The sequence below is a fragment of the Leptodactylus fuscus genome, chromosome 1, assembly GCF_031893055.1.
Source record: "Leptodactylus fuscus isolate aLepFus1 chromosome 1, aLepFus1.hap2, whole genome shotgun sequence".
NCBI lineage: Eukaryota > Metazoa > Chordata > Amphibia > Anura > Leptodactylidae > Leptodactylus > Leptodactylus fuscus.
This window is the reverse complement of record NC_134265.1, coordinates 123,438,839-123,463,264: the sequence shown is the minus strand read 5'-3', so window position 1 is coordinate 123,463,264 and position 24,426 is coordinate 123,438,839. Positions and strand designations below refer to the sequence as shown.

Below are 24,426 nucleotides of genomic sequence, written 5' to 3'. Positions count from 1 at the left end.
CTGGAGATATTTTTCGGTCAAGTGACAGGAGTCGTAAAGTCACCTTTTTAGCCCTAGCCTGAGATCTTACCATATCTGTGACAACCAATAAGTTGCAATATAGCATGTAGAGGTCATTTGTACATCTAAAAATGTGAATGTCAAAAAATCCACACAAACATAATAATATATGGTGCTGAGTTCACACTTGTTGCATCAAGATTATTTCAAGTCTATGTAAAACTGATGCATCAATCCATCTATAATGATTGAAAAATGCTAACAAAAGAAAAACAAAAAACATCATGACAGATGCTATAAAAAATAAAAATCGGTATGGAACTGATATACATATCATATGTATATGATATACATAACTGATATATGCACTATGGAGTCCATCAGCAGATCTTCATATAAAATGTATCCCCCAGTCTAATGATTTCTCTAGGAACAGAACATACATTGGCTTGCCACGCAGTGTTTTAATAACAGCAATGTATAGTAAGTACATAAACACATCGATGCAGCGTCAGCTCATGTTTAGGACTTGTTTTGAGAACATTTATTTCTATGTATCTTTATAAGCGCAACATTCCTGGGTGTTTATCTGCTGTATCCATTCTACAGAGAACATACCTGAATGTTTTTTGAAACTTTAACACCGTCCTTAAACCTTTCACACAGTAACCAGTTCTCTGCCCCCAGCCCCAGGAACTTACTAAAGTCTTTTATCTTCCATTTGACTCAGAGGCTGCTTCTCCCCCTCTTCATGTTTACTGTGTTCTCTAATAACCAGTCTGACCAGCTGGAGCCAGTCTCTGATGAAACAGCAATGCAACCAAGGAGGGGGTCTTTGACCTCCTTTTGGTCAATGAGCCTTAAAATAGCCAGCATTTCCTTTAGCTGCCTGTTACCTCCCACCACTGGACCCTTTTGGTATTGTCTAAAACTAACAACTCCTTTAGCTGTAAAATCTGACAGCTGTGCATGCAGATAGGAGGGTGGGTGGGGGTGGGGGTGGGTGTGCTGGGGGTGTGTTTCTAGCAGGGCTCTGATTGGTGCCTGGGAATGGTCCTGGTCCTATAAGTTTATCAGTGTGAAGCATCCTTCACTAACATTGAGCAGAGGGCAAATCATATTCAAGCTCCAGGACCCATCATCATTATCATCAGAGGTGAGTGCTCATACACCTTCAGCATCATGGCAGTCATTCTAGACTTCCTTTCCACTGCACACTTTTCTCTCAGGAATTGGTTGATATATACATTATACACATACACACACACACATATATATATATATATATATATATATATATACACACTTCTCTCTCAGGAATTGGTTAATATATACATTATACACACACACACATATATATATATATATATATATATATATATATATATATATATATATACACACACACACATACACACTATAATATATATATATATATATATATATATATATTATATATATATATATATATATATATATTGCAACATTATTTTCATATTTTACCAATATTCTAGCAAGTTTTGCCTTTCAGTATTTTTGTAAAGCTGGGTGATAAAAACATAAACCATGTGGGAGCTATGATACTTTTGAATTTTGGTTGTCACCAATATTTTTCTAGAAAAATGAGAGTTTTGGGGGGTTGCATGCATTTTTTTCTTTTATTTCAGTTGGGGGCAGAGCTGCAGTAACAGCGTGCAGCCACTGTACAGGGCACAGAACCATCTGCTTCTACCTCCATGCACTGTATAGTACAGGGGTTGGATGCACTTCTGAACAGCTGATCCATGCAGGGTTTAGCTATTGGCACCCTACCGATCAGATATCTATGGCCTATGTTTAAGTAGCTAGCTTTTGCACAATATAGGTGATAAACGTATCATTAATGGGGGGATCCCCCACCAATCACTAGAATGGAACTGCAATAAGGAGGAGTTGGAATGAAGTGGTGATTGAGCACATGACGTTCCATTCAAAGCCTAGGGGACTGATGGAGATCATGAAGTACAGTGCTATCTCTGTCACATGTATTTTAAAGGGGCTGTGCTATTAAAGACACTTATCCCCTATGCACAGGATAAGAAATAATTGTCAGATTGTTGGGGTCGAACAGTTGACTGGCACTCTATTCATATCTGTGCAACTACTGGAAATTACAGGATTAGAGTCCCGGCAACCACATAGAAGTGAAGGGAGTGCCTGTTGTGAAAGCACACTGGATCTTCATTCACAGGGAAACTTGTGTTCTCCTATCCTCCTGATCACTGGTGGTCCCAGCGATCTGACAGTGAAGATAGGGGATAAGTGTCTTTAATGGCACAACTGATCACATTCAAAATTGTCCTTGATGCAAAACCACAGTAAGGAGGATTGTAAATAAGTGGTCAAGCTCCAGCCCCCTGCTCACAGGTAAAGGTCCCCCAGCAACAAAACACCATCACCTACATTACCTTAATGTAGTTTTTGTCCACAATTGAGCATAATAATTATCATGAAAATACTGTGTGATTCCAATTATTATTACACTGTCCATTGGGTGGATCATTTTCTACATGAGTGAAGCATATTTGTAATAGTGGTTTTAACTCATAGAGGTGAAATATACACGCCTGACTTAGAAAGATGCCCTTTTCTTTTTTTGTAGTCTTTCATTGTTACAGCTTTGTGGGGTTATTTTGGCCTTACAATTCCCTTTTGGAGTCTTGCCTCTTGTTTTTAGCGTTTATTTTTTTCAAAATCCAACATATTCAATTTACTCTAAGCTAGGACCTGCATGCATGTAAACAAATCATCCGTGTGCTAAAATAACAAGTCTAGAGCATCTTTTCTCATAACTCTTTGGTGCACCATTCCTCTCTTATTTGCCCTGTACATATTTAATAAATTGACAATTGGAATGGACATTGAATCACGAATCCCATGTTGGTATTTTACAGGCCTAAACCTGTGTAACCTCTTATCTGATGAGCATAGTCGCAGAGATATTGACCTTAGATTGCAGACATTATATAGCTATCGGACACAATAAGCAACAACATTCTGGGACTTGTTAAATCCAGCCAAATTATTCTCATTTCCAATAGAATATACATTAAGAATGTATAATACAGTATCTCAAAGCTATTTTATATTGTAAAAAACAAACTGATAATTCATTGCACTCACTTGATGGGTTGTGTGAAGTCTTGAGCCTGAGGCTCTCTGAATACTGATGATTCCTATTGCCGTAAACACATGCTCAAGTGCATCATGGGAACTTTTTTCTAACAAGATTACTGATTCCTAGGAAACTTGAAATACAAAGAACAGGGAGTAGCTAGAATTTTCTGGTTCTGTGTCTAAAATGTTTTCACTGGGATTTATCGCATGGGTGGTATCAGTATCACACGTCAGTATACAATAATGAGATCATAGACCCCTTCTGGATTTCACTCTCAGTAAGCAATAGCTATGCACAGTGCTATAGAACATATGACATGGTAAACTCAGGATTATTTGTATTAGAATATAAAACCACAATGTATGCAAATATTGTTTCCATTTTCTATATCCCACCTACGTAACTCAACTTGAAGTTAACATCAAGATTCTCGTCAGAGTATTTTTTGCAACAAGACAATCCATAGAGCTATTTAAAAAATAAATAAATATGCAACTATAATAAACATGACTCATTATTTTCATATCGCTTTATAGATCAACATGCCAGAAATAAGCAGTCTTCATCTGGACACTCCACTAAGAGACAGTGTACCAATGTCCAAGCTAGCTGGTACCAAAGTTTATCTAAAACTTGACAATGCACAACCAACTGGCTCCTTCAAAATCCGTGGGATTGGACATCTTTGTAAAACCGTAAGTATAAAAAAAAAAAAAAAAAAAAAAAATGTACATCAAATAAGACCATATAGGAATTACTCCACCGAGTAGATCACCACAAAAGAGGTTTGATTTCTGTATGTTTTATCTATAGGGAAGTTATACATTGACATGGTTGCTATCAATACATTTTACAGAAATAATGTAATGTGTTTCTATGTTACAGTGGGCAGAACGTGGCTGTAAACATTTTGTGTGTTCTTCAGGTAGGTTTCTATGTGAATTCATCTTGTTACTACAATTTCTCTGTGGGCATTTCCACTGTAACATAAATCAGATTACCGTTTAGAATCATGCTCTATATTTTATATATAGCCATAGAAGGAAATGGTATTGTATTCTCCAACCAGTAAAGAGGACCTTTCATTATATGTACTGTCAGGGGCTGGGGGTGTACTTCACCGCCCCACAACGATGCTGAGCTTTAAAGCCAAACCCTCTGACTGTGCTGAAAATAACTTCAACAGGGGCAGATACCAGTTCTAAAACATGCAGCCAACATAGCATAGTGAACAATAAATGTTCAACTAGAAGTCATTGATGTAGAAATTATCAGCATACATGGTTAATCATGTGGTTTCGTGTATTCTTTTATAGGAGGTAACGCAGGGCTGGCAGCAGCTTATAGTGCCCGCATGCTATCCATCCCTGCCACTATTCTTGTGCCAGTAACAACTCCAAGCTTTACAATTCAGCGAGTGAAAGATGAAGGTGCTACAGTCTGTGTAGTAGGAGAGGTAGGTTTATTCTTCCTCAGAGATATTGAAAATTAAAAAAAAAATTCCTTCCTCATAGTGGAACAACAAGCTTTCAAAGAAAAATATTTTTAAAAATATGAAAGAACAGAAAAATTCTCAGCAGATTCATGCTGCCTAAACCATGGGCATCATAAAATGCAGACAGGTGTTCTATTCTGAAACACTGCTCCACTGTTTATCATGAAGGAATCTTTTTGGATTTTATGATGCTTATGGTTCATGCAAGTTGTCGATTCCTTTATACATCTCTGACCCAATATCCCAATACTTCCCTGTACTGAGTAACTTGCAACCTCAAACATCAGGCTGGGTTCACATCTGCGCCGGAGACTCTTTCACAGAAACCGCCAAAAATCAGAGGAGAGAGAGGTCCTCTATAGAGGACTTTTCTCCACTAATTTCAGTCTTGAAATGGCAGACATCCTGGCAGACCTGAACGAAGGAGACCATGGCACAAGTGTGAACCTAGCATCAGATCGACCCCCCACCTTTAAATGCACCATGAGATCCTACCTCTTCAGGCCTACATCCTGCAATAACCCAGCTGCTATTGCACCATTACATGAACAACTTCTATCCTCCAACTTTCTCCTTATTTTTGTAAGTTCTCACAAACCTTTTCTAGCACACGACTTTCCTTATAATTCTCCCAAAACCTGTTTGTCCTTGCAGATGCTTGATGATACTATTGAGCGTGCTAAAGAGCTAGTGAAGAATAACCCAGGATGGGTGTACATCCCTCCATTTGATGACCCCTTAATATGGTAAGATAGATTTGGAAAAATGTTAGATTTTAATAGTCATAATTCAGATGAATACTATTTGCCTACGTTTGAACAATCTCATACTAACTTGCCGGAATAGTCGCATTTATTGCAAATTGTTTTGTTCAAGTTTATTATCCCACAATTTAATACTTGCAATACCTTTATTTTTTTTTTATAGGGAAGGCCATACCTCATTGGTAAAAGAAATGAAGGAAAGTCTTCCTTCTAAACCAGGAGCAATAGTCCTCTCGGTTGGTGGTGGTGGTATGCTCTGTGGAGTAGTCCAAGGCCTCCAGGAAGTGGGATGGAGTGATGTTCCTATCATTGCAATGGAAACAAAAGGAGCTCATAGTCTTAATGCTGCACTAGAGGAAGGAAGACTAGTAACTCTTCCAGAAATAACCAGGTAAATAAATATGAGAAGACTTCGTAACATACTAGGAGTGCATGAAGTCAGATTATAAAAGAAAGTTGACTACCAACCAAAAGGAATATCTACTTTTTAACATATAGTTTATGTCCAGTATTCTAATTTTATGAATTTTTATACAGGATTAGAAAACATGGCTACTTTCTAGATTGTTATTCCACCCAGCTTTTCCTGCTCTATAAGTATGCTCACACCATTTCCAGCCCCCTATCCCAAATCTGTCATTAAGGGAGAGCTATGCTATTTTTGTAAAACCTGACAGACTTGATTTCGCATCAGTATCATGACTTCTATTTTATTTTAATGTAGAATTGTTTTCAATCTACCTACAAACTGATCAGGACCGAAACACTGCTATTGCCTCCCTGCAATTATATATACAGTATATATGTAGTCATATAGAGTCCTGGTGATGTCAGTCTTTAGAGGGGTCATTTTTTCATTTTGATATACTGTTGCCAGCAGACCAATAAACAAAACCAAGTAGTCGCCTGTTCCAGAGCCTCTATCCCCCAGCAGCAATAGGCCTGTTTGTATACAGGTCCTGTACCACTGCAGTCAGCTCTTCACATACATCACCTCTGAGCAAATATAGAAGTAATTTATACGCAGTCATTCTGAATTTCTTAGACTCACAGGCAGTAGTAGGGGAGGGATCTGACTTCCCTAAAAGTAACATGCCAGCAGGCTTTATATGTATATAAGTGGATTCAGTAAAAGTGTTGAAAGTGAGACATTTCCTTTAAAAGCATTTCATGTTACACTATTACTAACTGTATGTCTAAAATAACATGCACTTCTTTTTTTATATCTTAGTGTGGCTAAGACACTGGGAGCCAAGACCGTAGGAGCACAAACACTGAAAGTGGCTAAAGAACATCCTGTATTCTCAGAGGTCATCTTGGACCAAGATGCTGTAATGGCCATTGAGAGATTCCTAGGTAAACATTTACAAAAAGCTAAAGCATGCTGAATTAGGCATAACAGATTGCATTATTCTAAAACTATATACATGAGCAATATACTTAAATGACCTGACACCATCTTATGCACGTTGTGCAGCCTAACTATATTGTACTACAAAAAAAAAAGAAAAAAAAAACAGAAAACTTTTGCATAATACCTTTTCATATCAGCTGGACTCACATCTGTGTCAGAAACTCCAGTGCAGTGGAAGTCTAAAATCGCCAGACGTATTTCTTAACCACAGACCCACACCGATCCGTTACATATTTCCTAATTTGATGATAGATCACCAGTATGAAAATGCCCCCCAACCCCTTAAAATGGGTTCCATGTTTTGTTTTGCCTATTTTGATACCTAGTATGTGTAGTCTCAGGTGAACTGGGTGGCTTATTTTGCCATCCATATGAGCTCCAGTTACCGATTACACTAGACCCCTATAGTGACAACATTTACTGGCAGAGCTATACTGCATTTACCAAGATCCAGAGGCATAGGTAAGCTGGGGGACACCAGACAATCACATTGAACACTATGTAGGGTGGGAATTAAAAACAGAAATTGTTATAAACAGCTTCTGTCCGCCGTCACAGCTAGATTGACGGAGCTTTAAACCCGTGCTGTGGATTCACAGTAACTCAAGTGTCATGTCCAGGATCAAGCAGTGCACATTTACAGTGCTTTGTACTTCTGTTAGATTAAAGTGTTAATGTATCATGATGCGGATCTATCGATTGGCATGATTTTAGTACACAAACAAAAGCTACTCTTCAGTATTTAGTACATTGTGAATGCATTAAGTTCATGTTGTCCATCTTTCTAGATGATGAGAAAATGCTTGTTGAACCCGCTTGTGGTGCAGCTCTCGCCGCCGTCTACAGTGATGTGATTGGGAAGCTGCAGAAAGAGGGCAAGCTGACTCAAGATCTCTCATCTGTGGTCATTATCGTGTGTGGCGGGAACAACATTACGCTCTCACAACTCTTCAGACTTAAGGAGCAGCTAGGAATAGAGTCTGTCAGTGCTGCATAGAAAGACCTTGCCTTCTAGACATTCAGACTCACCGTACCAGTTTCCTACCAGGCGTAGGAGGAACAGAATAACAGTAAAGCAAAACTCAGGTTAAATGTTCATATGCCCAATGTATAAGTACAGCATAATCTGCAAGTTAGTTCACATTCCTACATGAGCTGTCCTTAAATGATTGTTTTGGTGATGGATATTTCTACTGAATGCCAGTAACATGCACAAGACATGTCAGTACAGATCATCTGACCTTATCCTCTGGCATCCAGAGACACACATGGCTTTGTTAATATCTTTGCATAAAGCTCTGTTAGAGTATAGCATGGATTGGAGTGAATTGAATAGTATATTTATGAAATTAGTATACGCAGTCTAGTCATTATGTCTATGTAACCACTACCTCTATGTTCTGTGGAAGATCACTGAATACATTGCTTGTTAGTGGCTTTACTGGATTGCTGCACATAAGTCTAATAATGGATTTTTTTTTCCAAATGTTGCCTAAGATAAATGTTTAACTACTACATGTCATTAAACAAGTTGATTTTTAATAAAATCTAATGAGAACATCTTTGGTGAATTTCTAGAGTGATAGTGTCAGGGATTCAGAGAGTACATGTTTAATAGCACGGACAGGTCACTAGTGTTGGCGCAGCATATAAAGCAAAAGAGGAATCAATTACAAGACAAAATAAAATTACAACTTTAATTAAGCAAATTCATGAAATACACAAAAAACATTATTTATACAAAAAGGGCACAAAAGCCTAGTGGACTAAGTGTTCATTTGCTGCAGCTTCATAGAATTGCATAGGGTGAAAGGTGACATCAGATGTCAACCTACTGTATCCATTTGGCATATTATCTCATATCGTCACACTGTGGCCTAGCATGTAGAGAAGTATTAACATTTTCAATTAAAATACTCACATACAGTATGCTAGATTGTATATCAACCCTAGTCCGGTGCCAAGAGCTGTATAAGGCTACGGAGCAGATCCTACAGACATTATTAAGAATCAAAATCTAAAAGCTACAACAGGGCTAGTTTCTAATCTAAGAAGAGTTTACTAGACATCTGAAGGAAAGTAAAAGGCAGCAGAAGCAATTTCATATTGCTTTAACATGATTTACAACATTTTGCAGCAATACTTAACGTGTACGTCTCATCTACACATAGTGGTCTTGGCAGTTAAGTTAGGCACAATTACAATTCATGAAAATACTGAGTAGTAAAAGGGGTTGTGCATTTTCAGCAAACAAAAGTTATTGTTTGTGTAACGAAAAATTGTACAATTTTCTGTATCCATTCATTATGAGTTTCTAGATCTCTGCTTGCTGTCATTCATGGTTTAGTTGACATGGATAAAATTCATGCCGTGGTCATGAGATAAAGGTGCACAGCAGGTTACAGTCAGATCACATTAAACAGAGCCCTGTTTTGTACCAAGCTGAGCACATGTGTGTCCATCACATGACATGGACTGAAGAAAGCAGAACGAAGGACTGCAAACAGAGATCTAGAAAACCATGAGGAATTGATACAGAATATATTTGGAAAATATTATTATTGTTTGTATAATAAAAAGCTATATAATTTATTTTGTGAAACCAGATAACCCCTTTAATTCATAAAGAAGTTATGCTGCAGGGTCGGCTACACTCACAAAATGTTTGACTCTTTATACTGAACTGAGAGTCGGTAATAAAATATGTATCACGTTTATTTGCTTTGGTATGATATAAGGTAATAATACAAATTCCTGCTCTAACAAACTTTGGACGATGAAGATATTTGTAGCAGTCAGTTTAAGATTGTAATGATGAGCTAAAGGTCTAATTTGCTATTTAACTCAAACTTTTAGGCCATTTTTAAAATGTTTATTGATATTTCATTTGTAAACTCAATACTCCAACTCTAGAGAGACGGATTATTCACACATTATCCCTTTAGCAAATGTAGGCAAAAAAAGAAAAATCACCACACACAGCACATGTTTAACCTGCCATAAACTACACTAATGATATCCCTTATCATAGGAGACTATTAATCCTTGATTCTCTTATTCATACAGTAGCCTTACCAATAATAGCAGTGCCATCCCAGTTGCATTTCCAGGCACAAGAGTTGTATGTGCTGATCTAAAGTGCATTGATTATAGAAGGCTTAGGGAAAGAAAATGCCTCAATCCCAGTTGATGACAATGGGAGAAAAATTCCAGAGGTCAGGATGACCCATGTGCATAAGGTTGCTGAATGGAGAAGTGCTCCACTGGAAAGCAGGTACCTGGTCCCATGTGGGGCCATTAACAGCCACCAATTGATGATGCTTGGCAAATCCATAGCTTGTGACCTGTCAAAGCAGAAGAAATAAAGTTCACCAACATTCACTTACTGACAAAAGTCCTGAGGACTCAGGACTTCATGGTAGCAATACACTGTTTGCATGTCCCTCACCTTCATATCAGTGCCACCGTGTTGTCGCTGTTTCATGGCTCCAAATGGGTATGTTCCATTCTCAGGGTTAAGATCAGATCGAGCAGAGATTGCATTCTCTCCATTTTGCTTTGGCTCACAACCTTCACAACGCGAGAGAGGATCATGAAGATAATCATTGTACCTAAAAAAAAAAAATTAAGAGTAGACCATGTTCTTACACTGCAATACGTATAGTTCAGTATGAAGGTGACCAATAAGGTACTAGAGCACCATATATAATGAGTGATATCATGTTCTCACCTCATAAGATTGACCATAGATTTTAGGTCTTGCACAAGTGTATGATTCCTACGAAATATTTGCGCACGAGGAGTTTTTGAATAACTGAACCAGTCGCCATATTTTTTCAGTAGGTCCACTTGCCCACTTGCATTAAAAATCTCTTCAAAGTACCTTTAAGAAGGTAGGATATATAAATAAGCATGCCCTGACACAGCAGACTCACATTAGGTTTTCATTCCCACAGTAATCGATCTACAGAGGTACTTGCACTGTGCCAAATATCAAACATGTACTTACGGGACATTGTAGCTTGCCCAGTATCCAGTTTGGTAAAGAAGATCAGATTTATCTGCTGAAACCACCATACCTCTAGAAGGGCCCATGAACATAAATTAAAAAAAAAAACCTGATCAATATAATTTCTATTTTTTCTGCATTTCCTGGACATTTTTTTTTCTGTTACTATGCTTTTTTTTAGACTAGACTATACAAAACACAACAAGAACAATACCACTAATAGGTATAAAACAATGGCACAAAACACAACAGCAATATTTGTAAGCGCTTTATATAAAACTTGATAGAGACACTTTTAAAGCTAAACTTTAAATCAAAACAAATTTTATCATCTATTATTTTCCTAAATCTACTACTAAGACCAGGCTTCATGGATAGGCCCAACCTTGCCTGTAGTGAAGAAGATATTTCATAGTTCTTTTTAATACATATAAAGACTTGATTATTAGTCAATAAGATGCCAGGATAAAAGCAGAGAAAATGCAAAACTCACGGAAGCTGTTCTAGGATGGTGAGAAGTCCACTGGGTACCTCAGTGCCCCCAACATCAAATTTATTGTAATCCACAACCATCCATTGATTATTGTACCTAAAGAGGGGAGAAACATGAAATAACAGTTTTATACAAAAATGTACCTGCAAGACCACTGCCCAAGAGTTAAAGAGAACCTGAGCATCAAGGAACACCACCCCTCCCCCATACTAGTCTATGGACAAGTACTGTCAGGAGGAGGATGGCTCACCACTCAGCGTCATGGCTGGGCAATAAGGAAAGCCCCCTCTCACAGTACAGCGCTATGGACTCTACTGTCAGGTGGAGCGTTCCTCACAGACTGTCAAATGCCCTTCTGACACTGAAGTGCTACGTTAGCGGCACTGTTAAAGGTCCTCTTTAACATGGGGTATAGGGAAATACATTGCCCTTTACTCTGGTTCCTAACAGAAACTTCAGCTCCATAGCCTCCATCATTATCCTTCAAACTTAATTCTTCGTGACATACTATACATCAGCTCTACTTACGTTCCACTATTAAACTTCGAAAAGAGATCAGCCCATTCTTTGCCCCCTGTGGCGAGTCTGTTTGCCACAATATTCCTTAGCCACTCTAGGACAGAATTTTGCGGCTGGATATATTTCCAGAGATCTGGATTGCTGTTTCCAATGGTTGTCTCTAAAGAAACCTGCAAAAGGTGAACATAATATCCATATTCTCAGAACCATAATCCTATTAATATTATAAATGTGAAAGTTTGTGAGTTTGGATGTTTGTGGGTTTGTGTGTTCGGATGTTTGTTAGTCAATCACGCAAAACCTGCTCGACCGATTTGGCTGAAATTTTCCACAAACATAGATAATACACCCCATTGCGCAATAGGCTACTTTTCGTCACAATAGCGCACATACGTTTGTGCCAGGACCCCCACAAACCCCAAACTCACATCACCATCTCTGCAATCTCACACACTTTGGACCATAGCAAGCCCCAAAATTCATATTGCACTCTACAGCCTCGCCCCTAACCCCACACAATCACATATACATATACTTTACCACTTTGCCCCTCACCTTAACGATACTCCAGGAGGCGCTCTTTAACGCTCCGGAGCAGCCATGTTTGCCAACCCCCACCGCTCTGACAATCCGCGACACCGCCCACCCATGTCAATACCCCTAGGCGGTCTAATAAATGCAAAAAAAAAAGTTTAAAAAAAGGAAAAAAAATATTTTTTTTTTTTAAAAAAAAGGATTAAAAATTCAAATCACCCCCCTTTCCCTAGAACACATATAAAAGTAGTTAAAAACTGTGAAACACATACATGTTAGGTATCCCCGCGTCCAAAATCAAAAAAAGCTATACAAATATTTTTCCTGTTCGGTAAACGCCGTAGCGGGAAAAATGGTCAAAAGTGCCATTTTTTCACTGTTTTGATTCTGATAAAAATTTGAATAAAAAGTGATCAAAGCAATAACATTTCCTGAAGATGGTAGAACTACAAAGTACACCCGGTCCCTCAAAAAAAGACGCCCTATATATCCCCGTACACGCACGTATAAAAAAGTTACGGCTGTCGGAATATGGCGACTTTTCAAAAAATAATTTTTTTAACAGTTTTGGATTTGTTTTTAAGGGGTCAAAATGTAACTAAAACCATATAAATTTGGTATCCCCGGAATCGTAACGAAACACAGAATATAGGGGACATGTCATTTTGGTTGCACAGTGAACGCCGTAAAACCAAAGCCCGTAAGAAAGTCGCAGAAATGCATTTTTTTCTCGAAATCCACCCCATTCTGAATTTTTTCCCTGCTTCCCAGTACATTATATAGAATAATTAATGGTGGCATCATGAGGAAAAATTTGTCCCGTAAAAATTAAGACCTCATATGGCTCTGGGAGCGGAGAAATAAAAAAGTTATGGGGTTTAGAAGGAGGGGAGTCAGAAACGAAAATCAAAAAATGCCATCGGCGGGAAAGGGTTAACTTCAAATACTTCTGTCCCAAAGTCACTATGTAAAGTTTCTCACAACACCGTATATATAGCAGCTCACATACAAATTAACTTCAACACAAAAGTCTCACGTATTCTCTGAATTACAGTAAAAACAAGATACAAAGTTACATTTCATATCCCATACCTTATACACACTACGAAAACCTTAACCACGCCTGTATATACCCACTGCTGCAATCACCGCAGACGAAGTCGCGGGTACCAGCTAGTATTCTCAATATGTTCTCAATACTACTATATATTACAAGTTTATTTTTCCCCAAAGCCAATGCTATGATGACAAAATATGTGGATGTTTGTGCAGGCTACAAAAGTTATCATTTTTCCCCAAGATAAAAGTGTTATTTGTTTTAGTGATTTATAATTTTTGTGTACTGTTTCATGAGAAAGAACACAAGTAATTGTAGGAAGTGCTATAGCGGAAAGGAAACCTGAAGTCTCTATCAAGGCTCAGAACAGCACGATCACTTTCCATTGCACATACATTTCTACAAACAGACATTGTGTACTGACCAGTCCACTGCTCAGAATATAGAAGTCATCACCAGAGAAGATTGTGCCTGGATAAGAAGAAAATGTCTGAACAAAGCCTGGTACCACAGAACCTCCTGCAGAGAGAGAGAAGGAAATAATGTAAAATGACTTAATTCTAGGACAAACATGGAACGTATTATACCAAATAATTGGAGTGTCTAATTGTAATCGGTAGATCTAAACTAGCTTGGTAAGTAGCAGCCTCCCCCGCCTCGAGTCTATCTGCATTCACTCCCATGTAAAATGCACAATGTCTCATGTTGTTTTAAGACATTGTGACCCCCCCTCATTATGTCATTACAGACTATTTGGGGAATTTTATCATCTTTTCTTTCTGATTTACCCTGTAACTGGGGCTCTTAGCATAGACTGCATAGCACATCTGGGTCCTCTAGGGTCAAGCAGATATTGGGATAACATGGCCACTGACCCAAAAGGGAAGTAGCATCATTACAGCTCCCATAGCAGTGAATACAGCGATCAGGAAGGTATTTAACCATCCCTGTCTTATCCACAATGTTCAGCTGTTGCAACTCAATCTCATACAACTGCTTAGCGCTGTTAGGCATATAGGTACAGCCTTTAAGAGTTAGGAGCAAATAACCTGGACATATGAAGTCTTGGGGCAGTCCAGAAGCAGTTAAAGGTTTTCCAGACAAAAATTAGGTTTCCATACTGATAACCTATCCATCAGTATGTAATCTGAGGGGGTCCGACACCCAAACTTCACACAGATCAGCTGTTGCAACCGCCTCTGTGTACTGGAAGCTGCTAGCAAACATGCAGTGCTGCTCCTATTCAACTAATAGGAGAAGCAGCAGTCTCTTCCAGTGCATAGCAGTTCTTCCTATGTATTGAATATATGTGTTGCTGCAGGTCTACTAGCAGTTTCCGGAGGCTGCTATGATAGCGGATCTGTGTGTAGTCCGGCTATTGAACCCCTACAGATCACATACTGTGAATAGTTTATGAGTAAGAAAACTTGGTTTGGGGCTAGAAAACCCCTTTAAGCCAACAGATTTAACTAAGATACTAACAACAAGCAAGAGATATTCCTCAAAACAGTAAAATTCTACTTTTAGCTCCCCTTTCCCTGACTAGTATTTTTTTATTATTTGCCTAAAACTGGCTGCAAATCATCCTCACTCACCACTGGGGGTGGAGCGAAAGGGAAGTGTGTACTTTTTGATGATGCGTAGCATGGATTGGTAAGTGTTCCAGGTCACATGAGAGACCAGTAGATCTTTATTGCCAGGAAGAAGCTTGATGAGAGCAGAGCATGACCCTGAGCCCAGCTCTTTACTAGCGTCTGACTTATTCAGTGCAGCTTCTAGGTCTTCTAAGTCACCACCAAGTTGAAAGAGCCTGGGATATGAAAATGACATGGACATAAACAGAGATGCTTAAGTCAACTCCACACAGATGTCAACAATATTTTGTACTCAAATATACATTGTGATGTGTGTATAGGCGCAGAGGTAGGCAAGGGAGGTCATAAAACCCAACCCCCACAGTAATTATGGACACCTCATCAGTATGAAAAATTAGATGTATTATCACGGTTCTGTGTAGGTGGCATGAGCCTGAGGGCAAAACTCAGGACAGGTCCCATTCTTATCGATTTTGAGGCCCGTTCTCATTAATAAAATGAATGGGTCCATGAAGGGCTCAGACAATGTCATCCAGGTGCTGTTTTCTTATGGACGTGTAAATGCACTTGTTTGTGTAAATGTAGCTCAAAACAAACTCAAGTACAGATCCATTACATAATCTTAAAATTGAAAACTTACAGGAACCCAAAGGGACTAAGAGTGAAACTTTTCTGGGGAAAGGAGAGTCGGCCATTATAGCTGTCTTCCAGTCCTTTCAGCTGCAGAAGCGCAAGTCGAACCTGCCAATGTATAAATTCACTTATTAAACCAAAAAACAATGTACTAAACAACAAAGATATAGGCTCTGTTCACACATGCCCCAAGAATTTAATCAAATAACTGGGGTTTTGTCAAAAATTTCGATTTTGACCGCAAGAATAGCTCTGAATACTGCACTATTCTTGCATCAAGAAGTGACAGAAAATGTCATCATAGCAGCTAGAATCCTATTCACAGCATGCTTTTCAAGGTATTCATTTTATTGACCGCACCGATTGGTTTTACTGCTGCTTTTCCTCACTCACTTTAAGGTCAGGGATGCACTACTACTTTTTGGAGCGCTGATTTCAACTACTTAGTGAGTTGAAACTTACAAGATTTCATACAACTTAATACATTCATTTGGACTGCAGCTGTAGCTCAATAGTTAAAAACAATTATCAGCCACACAATAACTGACAGTGTAGTCCTGGCCCAATAACAACTTCTATTAATGAGACATAAGATTTCAACTTTGCACTACTACATCACACTTCCAGATAGTGAATTAGGTCATAGTGCAGCCCACAAGGTGCCTTAACAGTTGGCAAAAATCAAACCTTCTGTATTATTCCCTTGCACCATGAGACAGTGACTATGGCTTCCAAACACAGACTTCAAGTCCTCTAAACATTGTTTAAAAGGGTTCTCCCAAGAAAACAATGTATTCACTATAAATTACTGTACGTCAGCCATCTCCAGAATGTGGAGGCACCCACCATCCAGCAGTAACAAAACAGTTTGTCAACTAAGCAGATTTCAAGAACTCTGTAGTTGGGATCAAAGCTCCAGGCAAAAATTCCTATTTCTGAATTCTGGTCTTGTACTTCCTCCACTACCCAGAACACTCTCTTCCCCCACACCCTGCACTTGAACTGTTAGTCTTTCAAATAAGGCTACATTCACACTACAGTTGTTAATGTCTGTTGCTGTCATCTATCATAGCAGACAACAACAGGCATATACTGTAACGGAGTCTCCATGCAGATCACTTTTTTTTTTTTTAAACTTCCATTTAGCACATGCATTCAATTGATATAAAAGTGGACACGAGCTGATGGCCAGCCGTTTTCACAAACAAAAACGTAATATACCGTACTAGTGTCCATTTTTTGTGATTAAGGAAAAATAGTGCTGATACCGAACTATCAACTGTGAGCACGAGATCTCACTACCTACCAAAGGAACTGCCACATGTTATCATGATAGCTGCATATGTCCCCCACCTCTGCAAAAAACGTTTTTTGCCTGTTATATCTACATGCTGCGCCCCCCCTTCTCGTGTCCTACAACCACGTTCGGGCTGTATTATTAACATCACTCCGCACAGAGAACTAAATGATCCTGCAGTGTGTCTGTGTTTCTTTCTTTTTAGTTGCTATGATTCCTAGGATTTCTCTATCTGCCATGAACTTGTATGTGTTTCTCTCTTGTTATATACTACTGTACCATCTATGAAACTGTATCACTGAAATTTCCCCATTGTGGGACTATTAACCACTTCAGTACCGGGCCAATTTGTGGTCCAGGACCAGACACATTTTAGGTTTATTTTGTATGTGCGGTTTTGAGGGCTGTAACATTTTTCCCATATGTTTCAGTCAACTAATTTTTGCGTCTTTTTTCGGGGGACACATAGGGCTTTATTTTTAGGTTTTTATTTTATATATTTTATATATGTGTTTTAATTTTTTTTATATCCGGGAAAATTTAAACATAATAGGAGGGAAATTGTGTCTGGTTTTCAATTTATTATTTTTTTATTTATTTATTTAATAACACAAAGTGTCAGTGAAAAACTTTATAAAACAGTTCTTCCTCTCAGTTACGGTAATTTTTATTTTGTATGGTGTCGTCGGGGGTGGGGCTCTAACCTTTAATAACGGCGTTTTATTAGCGTATTATTTTTTAATTATTACTTTATTTACATTTTTTAAGGTGTAATCAACTTTTATTAAAATTTTTGTCAAAAACAAAACAAGAATATCACACAAAGAAAAAGGGCCAAGCGCCCAAGGTCCCGCTTGGCGGCCACACAGGGCCAGAAATAGGGAAAGTACCAGGGGGAAGGCCCCCTCACTACAAAAACAGATACTGGGAACCAAAATAACAGTTTAACAGAAGCAGGGTAACAACCCCTGGCGAACCGGAGGGGGGGACAGACAACATAAAGACCAGACATAAGAAACAGGGAGGAAAGGACACAACTGACAGGAGACAAGGGGGTATTTACATTTTTTAAAAACTTTATTATTAGAGATGAGCGAACAGTAAAATGTTCGAGATTCGATATTCGTTTCGAGTAGCCCCTCAATATTCGACTACTCGAATCGAATATCGAACCCTATTATACTCTATGGGGGAAGAATGCTCGTTTCAGGGGTAGGCAACATTCGATCAAATTATACTTACCAAGTCCACGAGTGACGGTTGGGCTGGATCCTCCGAGAAGTCTTCTCTGTGCAGCGTCCCCACGGCATCTTCCGGCTCTGAATTCACTCTGCCAGGCATCGGGCCTGGGCAGAGCCGACTGCGCATGCCCGCACTACAAGCGGACATGCGCAGTCAGCTCTGCCCAGGCCCGATGCCTGGCAGAGTGAATTCAGAGCTGGAAGACGCCACGGGGAAGATGCACGGAGAAGACTTCTAAAGGTAGGAGAAGAACCAGCGTTGATTGGCCGACTGTATAGCATTCGGCTAATCAATGCTGGTTCTGCATCGAACTTTTCAATTCGAATAGCGAGTGGTACTCAATCGAGTACGAGTATTTTGAATACCGTAGTATTCGATCGAATACCTACTCGATCAAATACTACTCGCTCATCTCTATGTATTATTTTTTTTTATTTTTTTTCAGATTGTGTCCCCATAAGGTGATAAGAGACCTTTGGGGACATCTGATCACTTTTTTTTGTATTGGAGGCTGATTTTCCCTGCAACTGAGGCTGGTACATTTAGTCTCAGTTGCAGGAGGAATACAGCCTCCTGCACACTGTACATACAGTATACAGAGCTGATCTGGGTCCTGTAGGACTGAGCAGCTCTTGCAAGACGCTGCTCCCAGAGGATCACATGACCGCCGAGTGAGAGGTCGGCCGCATCATGGCGGCGCCCATAGCCGTGTATACAGCGCTCATTGATCGCTGTATACACAGCAATCGAGATGGCAGGGAAGGGAATAAACCTTCCCTGCCATCTCTCTGGGAGCTCCGGCTGAAGTTACAGCCGGCTCCCAGCTTCAGAAGCTGCACGATCTCCGTGTAGCTGCTGTGTTCTGACTGGACGTACCAATATGGGCGGTCCGGAAGTGGTTAAAGGATTATCTTATCTTAAACCTGTGATGGACGAGAGAAACAAACATTAAATAACAGTAGTGTGAACCTAGATAAGATAGAGCAAATTTACTATTGCCTGCTGTGATGTACTGAACTGCTTCATTGTTTTATGACATTTCACTGCTTAAGCTGCTTTCTTGTGCTCGTTTTGGAAACCATTTGTATAACCATGTGGTATTTCTTCTACTTATTTATATGCAAAATGTTTTAAAAAAAAAAAAAAAAATATAAAATTTTGTGGATTCCATCTGACTACATTCACTTGCAGAACAACATTTACAATATAAGGCCCGGTCATGAAGTCATGAAAATCATAACACATCTTAAAAGCAAAACAGTTATTAGCCACTATGTAGCCTTAGCCTAAAATACAGGGCGTAATATGTGACCAATCTGACAACTGGCGTAGAAGTAGCACACCTTTGGCGCACAGCCCTGTTTGTACCAAAGGGGAGCCACTTTGTCCCTTTCCGGTTTCCTAGCCACTTTCTAAGACAATGGATGAGGCAGGAAATTAAGGTGGGCAGTTCAGGGATACCACGGCGAATAAGATTTACTAGGGCTTCATTTCCATGACTGTGCATGTTGTCAGCGTGCTAGCCCACTGACCCATTCATTTCTATGGCCTGATACACATGACTGTATATTTTCATAGTCATATACACATGACTAATCAAATCAAATCGGCTTTATTGGCACGTCCGAATAGATATATGGCATTGCCAAAGCTAGTAAAGTGGGGGGGGGGGGGGAGTTGGAGTCGAGGGGGAGAGTATGTATTTTCAGTCAAACACATGACTGTGTATTTTCATAGAATGTATGGGACTTTGGGCAAAACTCAGGACAGGTCTTATTTCTGTAAGTTGGCGGTGCATTCTTACTGGCAGCACACTGGTAACGTCCGTGCCATTTAATTACAGCAAATAGCTGATTTATGGCACACGGGACCTACAGACATGTACCAAAATTATTAAGAGGTCAGAGCCCTTATTAATTCTGGTGTACCTTGCATCAGACAGAATTATCACCTAGTCTGGTTATACAGGGTAGCTTTGGGGATATAAAGGTTTTGCAGGTTTTCTGCAACTTAAATAAATGTAAGACGTGTAACCTTTTGCTTACCTGGTGCCAGTAATCCTGATCTTGCTCTTTCTCTATCTGTTCCTGCATCCAGGCTAAATTGGCTTCTAGATAGTTCCTCAGCCTTTCACAGTACGGAGTTTGGTACTTATATGGACCACAATAACCAACCATTGTGTTCATCCAATGCATATAGATAAGCTGCAAACACAGAAGTCAATGCAAGTCAATTGCAGCCCTCTTAGTAAGTTTTATTTATAAAATGTGGAAACTAAAGAGCAATATCTTCTTTCTTCAACAATTAATACACTTACTTTTGGTATATGACAGCATTCATGCTTTTAGGTGAGACTACCTCTATCATACGACATCTACATTACTTTGCTATGGAACTAATAGAAGTTCTGATGTATACCATATTATTAAAGGAGTTTTCCACCCCAATCTCAATTTTTATATTTACGGCCTACCCACAGGAAAGGGCCAGAAGCATCTCCACTCTATTCAAGTAACAGGGCCAGAGCTGTAAGCAGAAAACCCCTTTAAGGTATTTGTATTACTCGGTAGTGCAGTTGAAGATAAACTTTGACATTTTTCTTTAATAAAGTATATTACAGTTTCTTTCATTCCTTTCTTTTTTCCCTCTACTCATCACTCAGAGCATTGAGTAATCCTGTCCATACACACAGAAGCCTGTATACAGATGGATCATTTGACAACGGAATGTATGGAGAGTAAAGTATGATAGAAAGTACAGAGAGACGGAGGACAGAGACAGACATGTGAGCATCCACTGGGACATTCCTCTCATATAACAGAACTAATAATCCAGCTCTGTTCTAGGATAAAACAGTCACTTTGTACAGAGAGGTCTCTTGTCACTTTGCCATCTCTCTGCCTTTAGGAACTCTCCTCATCTTCTCCTTCTATTGCCCAATACTTCTAGCTGAACAGATTTAATCCACTATCATTCTGCTAACTCTATTCTTGACCCCTTACAATCTGGCTTCAGGACTCTACTGAAACGGCCCTCACAAAAGTCTCCAATGATCTCCTGACAGTTAAATCTAATGGTGACTTCTCTCTTCTTATTCTTCTGGACCTCTCTGCAGCTTTTGACACTGTTGACCATAAACTCCTCCTCACTATGCTCCGCTCAGTCGGACTCAATGACACTGCGCTCTCCTGGTTCTCCTCTTATCTCTCAGACCGCACTTTCAGTGTATCATTTGCGGGCTCTGTTTCCTCCCCACTTTCCCTTGCTGTTGGGGCTCCTCAGGGCTCGGTCCTAGGCCCCCTGCTCTTTTCTCTCTACACAGCCCCCATTGGACAAACCATCACCAGATTTGGCTTCTGGTACCATCTTTATGCTGATGACACCCAATTATACACATCTTCCCGTGACATCACCCCTGCACCAATACAGAACACCAGCGACTGTCTCTCTGCTGTCTCTAATATCATGTCTTCACTCTATCTGAAACGGAATCTCTCTAAGACTGAACTACTACTGTTTCCACCATCTAATAGATCTGTCCCTGATATATCCATTGCTGTCTCAGGCCTTACTATAACTCCTAGGCAGCCTGCCCACTGCCTTGGGGTTGTGTTTGATTCAAACCTTTCTTTCACCCCTCCCATATCCAATCACTCGCACGCTCATGTCACCTCCACCATAAACATCTACAGAGTACGCCCTTTCCTTACCAGAGATACATTAAAGACATTTATTGTCTCTCTGATTCATTCTCGCCTTGACTACTGTAACTCCTTACTAATCTGTCTTCCCCTCACTAAACTCTCCCCTCTACAATCTATTCTGAATGCAGTGGTCAGGCTCATCTATCAGTCTAGACGCTACAGCGATGCCTCCGGTCTGTGCCAGTCACTACAGAATACAATATAAACTTATCACTCTCATCCACAAGGCTCTCCATAATGCTGCACCTCCCTACATTTCCTCCCTCATCTCTGTCTACCGCCCAACCCGTGCTCCCCGCTCACTCAATGACCTAACACTTACATCCTCTATTATCAGAACCTCCCACACTCATATACAAGACTTCTCCTGAGTTACACCACTTCTCTGGAATGCTCTATCCCAGACAATCAGATTAACTCCCAATTTCTACAGCTTCAAGCGCAAACTAAAGACACATCTACAGACAGGCCTATCACAATTCCTAATGTAAACCCTTCAATACCGTAATTAGAATCCCTAACACAAACCCTCCTCTGTTCCCGCTCCCACATTACCTCACACGATATGATGCCGTTTGAGACTAACTTTATATGTCCAGGCACCATCTGCATGTTAAAGGACACGACTGGTGACAGCTCATACAGTTTTAAGTTTGTGTAATGACAGTAACCTCTATTACAAAATTGTCTGACCATTATATAAGCATTGCTACCTCCAATGACGCCCCTGCTACCTCTTGTGTCACCCCCTCTACCTCATAGATTGTAAGCTCTTGTGAGCAGGGCCCTCAGTCCCATTGAGTGAAGTGACTTTCTTTGTAATGTAGCTTTTTTTTTTTTTTTGTCTGCGTTTGAACCCTACAAATTGTACAGTGCTGGGGAATATGTTGATGCTATATAAATAAAATGTATTATTATTATTATTAGAAGGTTAAAGAGGACCTTTCACCACTTTTGGGCACAGGCAGTGTTATATACTGCTGGAAAGCTGACAGTGCGCTGAATTCAGCGCACTGTCGGCTTTCCCGATCCGTGCCCGGTGTAAAGAGCTTACGGTGCCGGTACCGTAGTGCTTTATGGTCAGAAGGGACCATTAGCCAGGAACGTCCTTCTGCCTCGCGGCGCCTATCGCGCTGTGCTGTGGAGCGGGGAGGAACGCCCCCTCCCTCTGCTCACACAGCTCGTCCATAGACGAGTATTATCAGGAGCGGGAGGGGGCGTTCCTCCCTGCTCCACAGCACAGCGCGATAGGTGCCGCGAGGCAGAAGGACGTTCCTGGCTAATGGTCAGAAACGCCCTTCTGACCATAGAGCACTACGGTACCGGCACCGTAAGCTCTTTACACCGGGCACGGATCGGGAAAGCCGACAGTGCGCTGAATTCAGCGCACTGTCAGCTTTCCAGCAGTATATAACACTGTCTGTGCCCAAAAGTGGTGAAAGGTCCTCTTTAAGGAAGAATATGATACTGCATGGAGGGACCAAGTGTCACACTATTCCAAGCAACATCAATGTGTGAACTGTTGATCCAATTTAGAGCTCTAGAACATAGAAATGCTGTTATTACGGAGTGCTGAAATACAACATTGCCATCCTTTAGGATGGTGCCCACTTATCCGTACCCGCTGGGTAACTGCAGCTTCAGCCACCCCTGCTGCATAAGCCTGCAGGCTGTCATTATACTTCTCATTACTCTGCAGCTCAAGAACTGCCCACCTGCAGAGAGGAAAAAAAACAAAAGTAAGTTACTGCTATATAATACGGAAGAAGAGAACTGATGTAGCAGAGCCGATTACATGGCCTGCACAGTGATAACACTGAAGATTACATAACAGGGTCCTATGGAAAGTCACTGAAGAGCAGGGTGCTTCCCTTTAAGAGATACTCTCACTTCCTAAAAATCCACGTGCTTTAGCCAAATGCCATCTACTTCTGCTGTGGCACCGTCAGGGAAGCTTAGCCTGCAGTGCCCACTTATCTGCCTGGAAACAACCCCCTGCCTGGGCTTAGCTCTCTATGAAGTGCCCACTACTTACCAGGCTGGCAGGGTCAGGTGACTAGCTGCCCTAATACCTCCGCCACTCACCCGTTCTCCACGATGGAGTCTTTGAGCACAGCCCAGGCCACCGCTCCAGGCCTCCTCTCGGGCACAGTGCTGAGCTTCCCGGTGGCCTCATCCAGAATCACCGACACCTCGGAGCTCTGTGCCCGCCCGACGGAGGGAGCCAAGACCGCGAACACCAGCAAAACCCAAGCGGCCATCTCTACGTTCACGTGATGACAGGTCATGTGAAGTAGTCACTTGTAGTCAGCTGACACCTGCGAGGGGAGGAGCCTCAAGTTAACCTCTTGCTGCCCGCAACTATTTTGGGTGCAGTAGATAACACATATATACACAGTACTGTAGCTATAATTCCATGGATCTGTCCTTCTGCCTTATGATAAGCTCCTGTACTCATTATTCGGACAGTGTCCAGTTATGTGCTGGGGTGCTGCTCTACCTGTCACTTTAAT

General features: G+C 40.4%; 2 protein-coding genes across 2 annotated transcripts; one reads left to right on the top strand and one right to left on the bottom strand.

The window, feature by feature from the left end:
• Positions 1-1,073: 1,073 nt before the first annotated feature.
• Positions 1,074-8,314, top strand: SDS (serine dehydratase). The gene is made up of 8 exons (XM_075276618.1): positions 1,074-1,156; positions 3,694-3,852; positions 4,043-4,082; positions 4,474-4,613; positions 5,307-5,398; positions 5,580-5,807; positions 6,648-6,772; positions 7,619-8,314. The coding sequence occupies exons 2-8, from the start codon at positions 3,700-3,702 to the stop codon at positions 7,825-7,827; spliced, it is 987 nt and encodes a 328-aa protein (XP_075132719.1). The 5' UTR covers positions 1,074-1,156; positions 3,694-3,699; the 3' UTR covers positions 7,828-8,314.
• A 91-nt stretch (positions 8,315-8,405) lies between these two features.
• Positions 8,406-24,213, bottom strand: PLBD2 (phospholipase B domain containing 2). Its single transcript, XM_075276601.1, has 12 exons — positions 23,999-24,213; positions 23,535-23,628; positions 20,255-20,413; positions 15,678-15,778; positions 15,038-15,252; positions 13,867-13,961; positions 11,861-12,021; positions 11,333-11,428; positions 10,840-10,911; positions 10,561-10,713; positions 10,279-10,441; positions 8,406-10,174 (listed from the first exon to the last, which is right to left on the bottom strand). The coding sequence occupies exons 1-12, from the start codon at positions 24,199-24,201 to the stop codon at positions 10,007-10,009; spliced, it is 1,680 nt and encodes a 559-aa protein (XP_075132702.1). The 5' UTR covers positions 24,202-24,213; the 3' UTR covers positions 8,406-10,006.
• Between the last annotated feature and the right edge of the window lie 213 nt (positions 24,214-24,426).